A 14,691-nucleotide genomic window follows, 5' to 3' on the forward strand; every position below is an offset into this window, starting at 1 on the left:
GCATCAGTTACAGTGAAATCTCATTTAGGAAAAAAATCAGGACAATAAATATACTCCAGAATTCCAAGCATTTGTTTTGAAAGTGCAGTCTGCAATTTTTCCTAAGGTTGTCACTGGATTTGCTTCATTTTGGACAGATATTTTATTTATAAGATTTATATCCCACTTTTTAAAACAAAGAACTCTACAAGGTTTACTTAATTCTCCTCATGCTCCCCATCACACCCCCACAACAACAACCCTGAGAGTCTGATTGGCCCAAAGTCACTCAGTGAGTTTCATGGCCAAATTGGGACTAGAACCCACATCACCAGAGTCCAGGTCCCAGGCTCTTAACCACTACACCACACTGACTCTCCATTTGACTGAGTGGTACAGGCTGCATTTACCTCCTTTTTTGGGACTGAGAAAACAATTATAGCCAGTTTGTGGATAGTTCAAAGGTCCTGCACTCTTAAGCATTGCATCACTGTGTGCGGTAGTGGTTGTGAGCAACAAATGGACAGGGACCACCTCTCAGGAGGATGTTCCTGCCTCTGAGTCTTCAGCATTACAGCAATGTGGGGCATCTCTGCTCATCACAGGCAAGTCATCCTCCACATCTAGATCTGGACCTAAAGGAACAAATGTGCATGCATTGAAGGTATATTATAATGAAGCACAATTTGTGATGCAGCAGAAAATCATAAGGGACATGTGATTTGGAGCATAGCCTTAGGTTTGAGTTTTCTGTCTTTGTGGCATTGGAGGCATGGTGCATATCTTTGACTAAAATTGGTCTTAAACTGGCAAGCTGTTTTGATATCACAATGGTTTTTTTCCCCTAATTGAATAGATTCTAAATATCTTATCCAAACCCTCTTGAAAGATTTGGGGTGGGGGCATTTCACCAGTGTCCCAACATAATACTGTTTAACTCCCTATCCTTTCCCTAGTCTGAATTTTCAGCCAAAAATTTTTAACAGAGGGCACTCAGAAACATAGAAACAGAGTGAGCCAGAAAGGGTCTCCTGGGCCATCTAGTCTGACCCCCAGGTCTAGCCACCTCCACTTGGGACAGGCCTACCATATTGTATCCCTGGCAGATCCCTCAATTTAANTATATTCTGTTGTTGTTAGTCGCAAAGTCGTGTCCGACCCATTGCGACCCCATGGACAACATTCCTCCAGGCCTTCCTGTCCTCCACCATCCCCCAGAGTCCAACTGCTTCAGTGACTCCATCTAGCCACCTCATTCTCGGCTGTCCCCTTCTTCTTTTGCCATCTATTAGTGACAGTGATTATCATGTACGATGAGCACATTAGAAAAAGCAATGGAAAGAAGTGAAGACAGGGAGAGAAAGAGAAATTTGGTTAATATTTAAAGATGCCTCTTTAAATGTGCTCAAAGAGGGGAAACAGAGAATGGAACACATGAGTTTTGACATAAACAATCAATAAATGTTGAGTTGACAATGAACAAGGAACTGCTATCCCTTATTTTATGCCTGCTTTCCTGAGAGTTTTTGTTTAGTGAGTAGAGCCTGAGAAGAAGGAAAAGAATACCATACCATGAAAGGACTAAAGAATCGATAGTTAAATTCCAAAAACGTATTGCTAAGGACTCATCCTGTTATATATCAAATACAAAGCATCCAGTATATGATTTGACATATCAAAACAGTTTACAAACTGAATTAACAATGGTACAATCCTTTATAGAAATTTGTACAACTTGTTACAATACCTTGATGAGGCAAGCTTCAGATATAAGTGTGCTTGCATCTACCACTTCCACAACAGCTTCTGGAATTACTGCTTTCTTCATGCAGGACATGCGGAATCCATACACATCATCCCAGAACGCAAATCTATCTGCATGTTTACTGAGGTCACCTACAGCCACCAAGTTAATGGTGCAGATATCAGGATACACTGCAAACAGACATTATTTAATTATTACTATTGTGTAGCAGATTATACTGCAGAAAAGAAACAAATCACTGGCTTGTATAGTAACTATTTTATTTTTCTTCAAATTTCAATGCAACAATTGCTCAGCTGCATGTCCGAAGTAGATATCATTAGCACTAACATGCAAGTACAGTCCTGTGAAAAGAACATCATATGAAAACCTGCATATACTGAAAATGTTCGCACCATCTTCCTGACACATTTTGAATATATGCAGAGGAAAGATCAAAGTTTCCAGTTTTTGCATAGCAGTTGCTCCCAAAAAACTTTCTGGAGGGAAAAACTGAGGGCATAACTGTTGGTAAAAGAAGAAACTTCTTATTTGCCAACAATGCAAATATACGTAAGTAAAATAAGCAGTATTACTTGAGATAATGCAACAGTTCTGAAGTGATAAACCAGGCGCTGAGTCATTTTTGAGTAAATGAACATACAACATAGAATGACAGTTATCCAACATGTTTTTTCTACATACACTTCTCCCCTATAAAATCTGTTCTCTCTTGTGTTCGATAATGCAATCCTTACCACACTTATGCAGAAGTAAGCACCATTGAATACAGTGAGTAAATTATGAATAGGACTGAACTGTAAAATGTTCTTATTATACATGAGGGAATAGAAGACTGGGAAAATCAAATTGAAAAATTAAGTACATCCTTCATATTATTTGTGGAGTGGGGGAACATTAATCAGTACCCTGAAAAGCCATTTATGCTATTAGGTCACATACCGGTCAATTAACAATGCAATTCTATACATATCTTCTCAGAAGTAAATCCCATTATGGCCAATGAGGTTTAGTCACAGGTACAGGATGCAGCATATGTTATAAGGCAATCATGTAAGTTAGGAATCTCTACCCAATAACCTACTTTATTTGCCATGCACCTCACAGTGGGACAAACAGATACTGAATTTTATTTTCCCCAGTGGTTCCTGTCAGACAAGACGGGTGACTTTTTTGTATCACTCTCTACATTCTAGAATTTTCCCTGGATTATTGTCAGTTTTGCTGTGTACCGGCAGATACAACATTCCACCACAAGGATCTCTTTCCAAAACAACCCCATAAAGCACTTGCAAATGGGAACATTTGCAAAGAAGCACTGTGATGCTCTCAGGATTAGCTGGAGAATGGAATGGAATGGCTGGCCGACAGAAATCATAAGTCCCATGGCAGTGAAAAGTGCCTAACCCATGGCAAAAGCAGGGTGATGGTAAGCCCATGCACAACTTTTTACAGTGTTTGTATTTCAGCTAGGCATTGTTCATTTGATATTACCAGAAGATTTGCTGCTTGTGTGTCACAAGTCAGAAACTAGTATGAATTACAATTTCAGTCCCTTTGTTCTGTGGATATTCAGCTCTTAAATACAAGAAAAAAAATATAACAGAGAAGTAGAATGAACCAAGAGGAATGAATATCAGTTAAACATACCAGTTATCAGTTAAACATATATACCAGAACTTTTCTGCATTTCTTGTTCAGCATTTCTTGTTTATCAAATGAGAGAGCTACTGAAATAGAAGCCGCTGAAAGAAAAGGAAGCTGACAAAACCCTGCTCTCTGTACTCTGGCAACTGTGGCCCTACATCATACTGCCAAAACATTAACAGTAGAAACCAGGTCACAAAATGCATACTCAGGTCCCCTGGGCATGCAGATAGTCTGATGGGTAATGCTGCTGTTGCTGCTTCCGCTCTGCCGCCGCCACCCTGTTCATTTCTATACCCTGCTTGGGCTACAGAGATTTACTGTCAGCATTGGCTAAGCACTCTTTAAAAACATTGGCTATTAACTAGGGGAAGACCAAGGCTATGATTTTCCCTAGGACCCTGAAATTGTGGAGAATTGGTATTTTTTCTACTGAGCAAGTTTCCTCATATTGATACTGGAGTGAGCTATTCTCGGCATCTGGTGGCAGGGCTAGGATGCTGGGGCAGTGTAAGTAAAACAAACAAACAAACAAAAAACTAAAGACCAAGAAACATGGAATATTGACAGTATAGCCAGCAAGGAGTGGTCATCAAATGTAGTCAATCTTGAATGCAAAATTTTATCTAACCTCTCCTATGGAGGAGAGATAAGAGGTCTGAAAATCTCCTTGGATACAGAGGAATTTCAAAATAAATTAATGAATATGATTCTTGGTGTTGCCAAGGCTACCCTGTAACGTTCCTATAAACAGAAACTTGAACTTAATTAGTTTCAGGAGTCCATTTGAATTCTGAATCATTCAAAGTCTGAATCAATTTTCCCCATTAGACAGAATGGAAAGTGAATTAATCCATTCCAAGACCCTAAACAATACCCGTTTGGATAAACAGCAAATACGGCCTCCTGAAATGAATTAAGTTTGATGTACAAAGCACCACTGTATTAGAATATATGTTAGTAAAGTTATGTTAGTGGATTTACTCTATCTTAGTAAAGAGTTGTTATATACTCGCATATAACCAAAATATTAAAAAAACCCCTGAAAACTGAAAACACACAAAAATGCATGCACTGAAAATCCACAAGTGTTACACAAGAGATGTTTCACAGGAAGAGATGACTTGGGTGCACAATGTTTATGCTGCAACCACATTTTTTTTACTTCGCATGCAATTCAGATATAGAAGCATCATTCAAACTTCGGAGACATTTTATCTCAACTTTAATGTTCAAACTTTGGATTGTTTGAAGATAAGGGTCATTTGAAGTACAAGGCACCACTGTACAATCATAACTGATATTAGGACTTTTAATTCTACCGTCAGAAATGCCCTAAGTAGTCTCAGAATACAACTGTTAACTGCTGTCTTTAAAAGATGTTTTTAAAAAATATTTGATGATTCCAGACTGTCCATTTAGCAGAGGGTAAGGGGAAGGGTTCTTTGTTGCTTGTTTTATGATCCTATTTCATTTGTAGCTCAAACAAATTTTTAAAATCCTGTCCTTCAGGGAAAACTGCTTGGACTGACTTAGAAAAAAATCTTTTTTCACATTTTACAATAAGGCATTTTCATTGGCAGTGGTGGATTTAGCCCAGCAACTGTGAACTGATTTCCTACTGTATGAGAATAATAAATCTATTTTACTGATTATGAAATAATACTTTTGATGGGTTTTATTATATTTTTCTGTTTTGTGGTAGTTGTAACCAATGGCTGCAATAATAAAAATTTATCAAATGTAACAATTGTGGGGGTCATGTTTAAGTAACAGAGCATTGCCAGAAAAGAACTGGGCCAACATAATGCAATTATTTCCCTTTATCTAAAAATCAGAATGGTGTCATATTTTGAAAAAGCCATTTCAATGATGGTACCGTTCAGTTCAATGCATGTAATTCATGGTAGAAAAGCTACTCCTATGTAAGACTTTTTTGCTCCCAGGTCTTATATATTTTGTCACTTAGTTTTTATCTGACTGAATTATTTCTCATCACAAGTAATGTTAAAATGCTGATCAGACATATCTCATGGCAGCACACTTCAGAAATTCATGGGTTTGTCATCTGTGTCCTTCTCGACTCACTGCCCCAAAGTCATTTGTCATTAGTAACAGCTCATACCGAGAGCAGAGTACAATAGGAAAATCTTTTGTCCCTCAGCAATGCCTCACAAATTTAAGGATACTAAAAGGGTGTTACTACAGAAGCTATGGGGCTATAGGCATGCTTATTAAGTGAACATCTGAATGGAGGAAAGCAAATATACCTAATCATTCTGTCACACAATAGTTTTTGGAAAATATTAGGTAGGCAGGTCAATGATACAGCAGCTACTGGCCCACACTACAAGTACGCGTTACTACATATAAGTCACTGTGAAAATGGGATTATGTCTAGAATAAATTAACATCTAGCTAAAATAATAATATTTTAAAAAACACAACATTGGTACTTACTGGGAAAGTTCCTTCTGGTTGGTCCAGAGAAGACTTCCCCATTGTTGCTGGTACATGCTGTCAAGTCATCTCCAACTTATGCAGACCCTATGAATGAATGCCTTCCAAACAACTTGTTCTTTACAGCCTGCTCAGCTCTTGTAAACATAAGGCTGTGGTTTCTTTTATGGAATCAAATGATCTCATATTCTGACTTGCTCTTTTTCTTCATTTGACTCTCCCTAGCATTATTGTCTTCTCTACTGCCATCACCATTAGAGATATCCATTCCCTCTGCAGATGTGACCATTACTCCTGAAGAAGGTGAATGCATCTCAGTCTGGTGGCTCATTTTTTACTATTCCACCTTGGGTCACCCTGTTACAAGACCAAACTAGTGAGAATGTCTGGCCTCCTGGCAGTATCACTCTTGGTTTCTTCACACTTTCAACCCCCTTATCACATTTAAGATATGAACCAAGCGGGAGGGGAGGCGTCCCTGCAATGGGTTAACTCCCTTCACAGACCTAGAGAAAGGAGGTAGTTTCTGTGGTAGTTTCTATGTAATCTATTGTTCTCAGGCAATTCCTTTCCAATTCTGTCCATAGTTGCAGCTCAGAGGTGGAAATGAATGAATCTGCTTAACTGGCAATAAAAACAGAATCATGGAAGGAAAAGACTAGTCTTACAGAGGACAACATACCTTAAGTAAAGGCAGATCCTCAAAAGAAGGCCCAGCCCCATAGATGCAAAGGCAGACAGACTGGGGAGTGTACTGGAACAGCCTCAGGGCAGCTTACAACATCAAATAATTCTTTTATTAGTTGTGGCTGTCATGCCTTCTGCAGACCAAACCAAAAAGAAACTTCTAGGTAGGTACTGATGTACCATTCTTGTTTTATGTTAGCAAGGTATGCTAACTATGACTCAGAAAGGAATATTTGCATGTTCTGAGTCTAAAAATAGGAAACTACCTGTTGAAGAACCCACCTTCTAAAGGAGTTCTCTAGAAAAGCGAAAGTGTGTGCAAGTAGTGAAGGAATTTGGATTTGATCAAATGTAACATACAAATACCATTATCTTTACATTCTTGTTTTATTTGTCATGGAACACCTCTAGAAGGCAACCCTCAAGTATTGCTATCTCACAAATGAGAGTGATAGCTGCAGTAGGATGTGTGAAGCATATATTCTGGGCATGAGAATCCACTGGATTCCTTGGGCTCAGATCTCCACGCACTGGTTTGCTTTGTCACAGGAGTGAGTCCTGGAAAGCAAGCCCTATGCAAATGTGTGTTGCGTTGCACATGAGGTGGCATGTGACATGGAAGAAGGCTGTCAGTTATGCAACCTTCATTCTTCCATGTATGGACTTCCTCTTGGCTCAGCTCACTTTCTAAGACAGGGACAAGCATAAGAGGAAGTCTGTGAACTCTAGGTGGACAGAACCTTTAAAGTTTTGCCACAACTCCAAACTTCAGTCAACACATGATACTGCAGGAACCATAGAATTCTGGGTAACCATAAATCCAGGTTACCCAGAACCAACACTAATGTTATCTAGCCAACATACCAGACTAGTGCAAATAAAGATTAAATATCCTGATATTGAGAGAACCATCATATGTAAACTAAAGTAGGAATATCTATTATATCACAAGGCTGAAATTAGTTTAACCTCCCTGAGGGGAAAAAAGGAAGAGAGTTACTGTGAACAACTGTTCAAAACAAGTTGGTAAAACCTTACCAGTTACAAATGCCTGCAGGAGGAAATGCCTCATTTAAAATCATGCTAAATGAGCTATGCAATTAGGCTAGCAGCATTTTAATGAGCGTAGAAAGTTGAAAAATATTTTATAAATGCACACAGATTTGACAGCTATTTAATTCTGAGTACCATATTCCCCTCTTGCATGCCTAACCCTCTTCAGTCGAACTTCTACTATGTTAACTGTTTCAGAGGGTTTTATAACAGTTTTCTATTCCCTCACTTTGAAGATAGGTCTATGCATCCTGGAGGGTAAAATTGATATATGTAAACAAAGGGGCAATGACAAAAAACAAGAAATTCTGTTAATTAAATCTCTCGCTCTCTCGTAGTAACAAGTTCCATGGATTAACTCAACTTTTTCTGTATTAAAGTATATTCATTACAAGTCTCCAACTTTTCCTTAAGCAAGATGGTTACTAGACCTTCAGCCTAACACTTGAAAATGTTCCACCCTTAGATTAATGTAACATATTTTTATCACATTGGTGTCTGACAGAATCATCAGTCTACCGTTACACAGACTACAAAAGTAAAGTACATGTGCTATGGGGTCTTCTGCTGTTTGAACCCCACCTGCTGGCTGATTTATGAAGAAACAGAAGCAACTATCTACAAGGCCTCCATTAACCTTTTAAACTACGAGGGAGAAGAGCATCAGTTACAAGTGCCTGAGGGTGTAAGTATTCTATTTAAAATCCTGCTAAATGAACTGGACAAAGAAGCTAGAGGACTATTAATTCTATATTCTATTAGAAGTGAAAAAAGAATATAGATACTAACTTCATTTCATGTATTTTTATCCATTACTCATTCCCAGTTGCCTCTTTCATCTCCAGTTATATTTTAGGCAATTCTCAATACCGTTTACCTTATTTCAAATATTTAGACCCAGCCAGCAAGTGTAAATGCCCTGACAGTTTACATATTTATCTGTGTAAGGATGTACTAATCACTGCTATCCCCTTCTTGTTCTTCAGTGCAGGAAACACAGTAATTTATGTCATTTCTTAAGATCAGATAACTATTTGCCATTTTTCTAACACTCAGCCTGTTGGACATAGGATATTTCGAGGTCCTCCTGTCATAGACACGCTTATGACTTCAGGAAGGGGGACTCTGAGAGCTGTTCCCTCCCTCTGCCTCCTTGAAGCCACTACAGAAAGAACTGCAGTGACTGTTTTAGAAGTCACAAAAAAGCAACCTTGGGTGACTTCAGGGAGGGCAAAAAGGAAATGGTGTGGGGGACAGGAGAGGCTGAGATCTGAAGTATCCCCTGGCCTTTCCATCAAGTCTCTGCTCAGCACCAGTACAGAAACCAAAAGGTCTCAGGAGTGCATCTAGCTGAGTTTAATATGCACGCACACACACACACAGCAGAGGAAGAAGAGTACAGGACACAAGAAGCTTGCATACTTATCTCTACTGTGATGTAATCGCCTAGGACTGCACTCTTAAATGGCAATTTTCTACCGGTACAGAAGAAACATAGGAACAGACAGGTCTCAATTCCAATGTCATGTTTTCTTCAGCAAATACTTTCTATAAATCCCTCCATCACAGAGGGGAGGACTTGATACCAGCTTCCCTCAAAATGCAGTAATCATACCATTCCTGAAAAAACCTAACATAGAAGCAGAAGTGGAGACAACTATAGGCTATCTGGACGGACTCTTGGACAAATCTGATTTTCCACATCAATCTAGCTTTAGGCTCAAATTTGGGGACAGAGATTTCCTTGGTTGCCCAAAGGGATGACCTTTGTCAGAAGAAAGAGACAAGGGGTGCAGCCTTTGATACCCATAGCCATGGGATTCTTGCAGAGCAGATGTCTGAGTTAGGAGTTAGGGTGACTATTTTATGGCACTTCCACTCCTATTTGGGTGGTCACTTCCAGAAGATGGTGCTCTGTCCCATGGATAATATGCCATGTGGTTTCACAGGGCCCAGTTTTCTCCCCATATACTATTTAACATCTTTATGAAGCCACTGGGCAAGTTTATCCAGGGACACAGATTAAGATGCTATTCCTGTGTCCATGATACCCAGCTCTACCTCTCCTTTTCAGCTTGAGGATAGTAATAGACTGAAAAAGGGCTAACAAACCAAACCCTCACACACACCACCTGTGGTCTTATCTTGACAGATGCAGGGACAAGGTCTGCTTCTCCCAAAAGTAAGGATTCCAAGCTGGATAACTCAATAGCTGAATCTGAGCTGGAGGAAGGACGTGTGTGAAATGTTTAGGTCAAATGCCAAGGCCAGCAAGCTCCAAAACAGGCAAGTAACTGGCGAGAATCAGACAACTTCTGGTTTGGGGACAAACACTGTGGAACAGGGAGGATCAGTGGGGAGTGGTGTGACTTGATCAGTCCTGCGACCATTGCCAGGTCAAGAGAGCTGACCAACCAAGTAACAACCAGTGTTCCTGCCATCTGGCCCAGAAGTAGTGCAAACCTTCTTAAGAGAAGAGCTAACTCCATTTAATGGGGAAGCAAGGAAGGGGATTCACTTTGGAATCAACTACTAGCAAGGGCAGAATTCAATCCACAATTTAGCAGGCTCTTTTACTTGTTGGAAGACTCTTGCTAATAAAATTCACATTACCCTCTCAATATTTCAAAACCAGTCCCGGCTGGCTAACATGAACACAATAAAAGACAGTAGTCAGAAGCCTGACTGCTGCGAATAGAAAAGGAAAGAGGTTGCAGGGCAGGGAAGAGAGACCAACTCACAACAACTGAGATACCAAGCTGACAGTTACTTATGCTGTAGAAATCTCATGACTCAATTACTACAATGTGCTGTATGTACAAACTTTGAAAACAGTTCAGCTATGTCAGTTCAAAACAGAACCACTAGCTTGCTAAATGGAAGTGACCAATACAAGCATGTAATACCAAATGCTTTGTTAGCTGCAATAGCTTCCAAACCATTTCCAAATCAAATTTGAAGTGTTGGTGTTGATCATTAAATGGCTTGGGACAAGAATATTTAAAGTGGTATCTTTAAAGCTAAGTACCTGCTTGTACCCTTAGGTCAACCTTGCAAGCCCTCCTATAAGTGTCCAAAGGAAGTAGATAGGAAGCTAAGAGAGAAAAGGCACTTCACTTATGGAATGACTTCTCCCACAGGTTAGAATGACTCTTATACTTTTTGGTACCAGGCAAAGATACTTTATTTTCTCATGTGTATTTTGAAAACCTAGTTCTAGATTATTCTTACTATTATATCAATTCCTATATGCTTTTTATACTGGTATTGTTTTGTCTTGTATTCTTTTATATTTTTATCAGTTTAGTCTTTTACCTGTTTGTAATCCAAAAATATTGGCATAAACAAATAAGGCATGACAATTAGAATAACAATATACAGCACAACACAGCTCATGATAATCCAGCAATAATAAGCAACTCTGCAAATTATTTTGGCCACACAAACACAAGAAACAGAATGTGGCATGGCAATATTTAGGTTTATAGTAGTACAGGCTGGGCAAAGGCCAAAATCCCAGGGTGTTTTAAATGCTGCAGTCTGTCTTGAAAATAGCCTGCATTCCCGCCTTGCTAAGCACCATTTTTAATTAAGCCATCCAGCTGTGCACATACCCAGCAAGTGAATCAGTGAACACTAACAACTACACATTTCCTATTACAAAGAGTCAAAATTATATGTTCCACAGTCTAACTCTGTAAATGGGAAGGAGTGGAAATATGGTTCAGATAAGTTTTGGTTGGAGAGATACCAGCCATATTTGCATAGAACAGTATGCCAGCATTCTGGCAAATCCTGGCTTACAGTGAACATACTGTGGACTGTTTCTTGCTTAGTCTTTCCAATTATTTGGTTTATTTATATGCTAGTGTTGTTGGCTAAACTAATCAGAAATAGAAAACTTAGCCCAGAACCCTGTTTTGTGGCTCTCAAACAAAATAGGATGCATAAATCAGGAAAAAGCCCTGTGGTTTGAGTCTGGCTTGTAAAGGTGCCATGCAGCTAGAATCTGGAACCAGATGTCACACTAACTGCCATTTTCACAGTAAGACAGGATGGGCCACTTGACAGGGCAGGAGTTTTTGCATGAGTCCTGGGCCCTGTCCTGAGTAGAATCTTTTGAAACAGCAGAACGCTTATGCAACTAAAACAGCAAGACACAACTATCCATGAGCTACTGCATACGCTGCCTGTTTTTCCTTTGTGCAATCAAGGCAATACCCAAACAACTGCCATTCTCCCAGAGAAAGAGAGAGTGGAAAGGATGGAGATATTATTGGAACTCACCTGCATGACTAGTCTCAGTCATCTCCCCTTCCAGCTCTGATCTTATGTCCATTATACATGGCTGGCAAAGGCTAGATTAGCACATGGAAAAGCACACGGACCCTGCTTTCTTCTCCTTCCTTCTGCCTGCTCTTGCTTTTGACATTATCTCTTCTCTCACCCTATTATTCAACACAAGCACACTTTGTCTAGAAGACAGCAGGCAGGACACCATGGAAGATCACTCTTCTAGATTTTGTAACTGGGTTCTGATGGGTTTCCTAGAGTTGATATTACATTAAAACCAACCACCTAGGCTGGTTTTGAGATACCAAAAAAAAGTACTGCAGAGGCAGCTAAGGAATATATCAAATAAATAAAACTTTTAAATCCTTCCATACAAAGTCAGTTGCAATCACAATAAATTAATGATCCCAGTGGATTGCATCCATTTGTGTTCATTCACCAATGGAAAACACATCTATCCGTGGAACAGGGTCCCTCCTCCGCTTCAGTCTTCTGCCCTCCAAAGCAGAATTGGAGGCATGCTGGGGGTTTCTATTGTGCAAACAGAAGTCCATTCACTCAATACTGCACTGCACCCTACTTATCTATCCAACTGAGTTAGAACAATCTTTTGAATATGCTCCTGTATGAATGTTCTGTTTCTGACTATACTCTTACACTGTTATTTACTGGAAAAGGTTTTATAAATTTCCAATTATTCTATTTCAATTAGTTTGAAACAAGTCAAAGTGTTCTTGAAAACACTATTTCCTTTAAAGCCCAAATATCCCATTAATGCTTTTACATTACCCATACCTTGAAATGAATGCCTTGGAGCATCCACTAATGGCAACATTTTTCATCTCAAGTAAGAACTTTCTTAGTCATGCATAGCCAAACCTAAATCTTTAGTTTTCCCCAGAGGTGAACTATTTATTATATAGACTAACCTGAGCCTCCTTCTGCCAGGTACATGTCTCTTGCATAAATGACAGAATCCAGCATTGACTCAAAGAGAAGGAAATAGCCCTGTAAATCAAGAGAGCGAAAATACTATATTAAAGGAGGCAACAGTCATAACCATATATTTTTATCATTCTGCATCAGAATACTTTTTAATTTAAGTTTTGCTTTTACAAGCAGCAAATATTTGGAGCATGGCCCAGGAGCTCTTCTATTCTTTACCGTATTGCTGTTCCCTACAATAATACAGCAATTACTTCTGCAAGAACTTTATAGGTGCAGTCTCAGTTCTTGGTGGAGTAGATCAGAAATAACATGTTTCAAAAGATTCCTTATAATGGACTGTGCATTCCATAGAGTTGTGTTTGATGTCAATCCTAATAAGAGCAGACCCACTGAAATAAATGGGACTTATGTTGGACTGTACAAAATAGAAAAAAATAACGGGGTCCAAATTGAAATGTTCTCACTGCTTCGTAATTTGACAGAGTAGGACACTGTGCATGTGTGCAAGGCCTTCATGCTTTCAGACTTACCACCTGTAGGACAGAGCCCTTGGCTAACAGTAATTAGGAGTTTAGGTGGCTGAAGGAAAGCAAGTGGCAGCTAGCAAACAACTTCATAGTCAAAGGGAGAATTAAGCAAGTTCTCAGCCAGAGAGCCACCACAGCAGCTGAAGCACCTTGAGCTCACAGACCCCTCACAGACCCCCCTGGCAGAGAAAGGGGTCATTTATATATAGTTTCCTGAGCAAAGTGATATCTTGCCTGGATTCTTACACTTTTTCTTGTTTTCAATCCTTGGACTTCTTTCCCTTCACAAACTAACATGGCTTAGTGCTCCTTTTTACATCTATTAATCTTGGGACAGTGAAATGTCTAGTGAAATACTAACCAATTTTAAAAAATTGGTTAAGACACTATTTCACATTTGTTCATATATATGAACACATGCATCAAATGTCCAGAACAAGCCCACCTTGGGAACAAGAAACATGTAGTGGGCAATTTTTAGCAGGAACTGTGTCAGACCCAGACCTGCATCAGGCATACATTCCTGGAACCAATTTTTCTTCAGAGTAAATGTGGCCAGAGTAAGCATGCTAATCAAACATAGTTCTAAATCTGTTGCTTTTTTATTTTTATTAAAGCAGAAAGTTACCCATGCACATTAGACAGGTAAAAGCTGTGCAAGCAAAAAACAATTCCACTTGTGCAAATCAAGGCACCTGATTTTTGCTGATTCCCCATTCCCAACACGATGGCTACTGAAAAGCTGTATGGTACATGGTGTGGAAAGCTACAGCAATTGTTGAGTGTTCAGCCTTACATGAGTGGAAGCATTTTTGCTAGCACAAAGCCACCACTGCAAAAAAAAAAAAATTGTTTTGATGGTAATGTTGTCAGCTGTCTGGAAGGTTCTTGTGTACAAAAAGACAAGCCACAGATAAAATAATGCTGATTTCAATAAACATCTCTATCCTCCTGCTGGCATTTTTCACTTTGGTTCTGAAGGTTTTCTTCTCTTACATGCAATCACACAACCCTGTAAGTTACTAAGGAACTGTCCCTCACATTGAAACAAATCATTTATTACTAATCTCTGAATGCTTTGCTCTATGAGTGGTGCTCATCTCTGATGTAATTTAGAATGTAATTTCACAGGCTACTGCCTCACCTGTAGGGGTACCATCTGGAAAGAGAATTATATGTGACACTTTCTCCTATGATGCACTGGGAATTTGCTGTTTCAGTTCTGACAAGGTTTGGATTCTTTCTTTGTTTCTATCTTTCTCACAAAAAACACATTGAATTAGCAGTTCAAAATTAATTACAGCATTCTGTACTGCACAGATTTGTGAACAG

The 14,691-nt window shown here is 39.3% G+C and overlaps 1 protein-coding gene across 1 annotated transcript in view; it reads right to left on the reverse strand.

Moving 5' to 3' along the window:
* Positions 1 to 1,609: 1,609 nt before the first annotated feature.
* PRMT3 (protein arginine methyltransferase 3) overlaps positions 1,610 to 14,691 on the reverse strand; it is a 46,946-nt gene continuing 33,864 nt past the window's right edge. The window contains exons 11-12 of the mRNA XM_044436869.1: positions 12,814 to 12,892; positions 1,610 to 1,914 (exon numbers count right to left, since the gene is read on the reverse strand). Coding sequence (XP_044292804.1) covers positions 1,718 to 1,914; positions 12,814 to 12,892 — 276 coding nt within the window. The 3' untranslated portion in view covers positions 1,610 to 1,717. The remainder of the gene's footprint in view (positions 1,915 to 12,813; positions 12,893 to 14,691) is intronic.

Source organism: Varanus komodoensis, unplaced genomic scaffold (assembly GCF_004798865.1).
Source record: "Varanus komodoensis strain SLA01 unplaced genomic scaffold, ASM479886v1 scaffold3, whole genome shotgun sequence".
In the NCBI taxonomy this organism is placed as follows: Eukaryota; Metazoa; Chordata; class Lepidosauria; order Squamata; family Varanidae; genus Varanus; species Varanus komodoensis.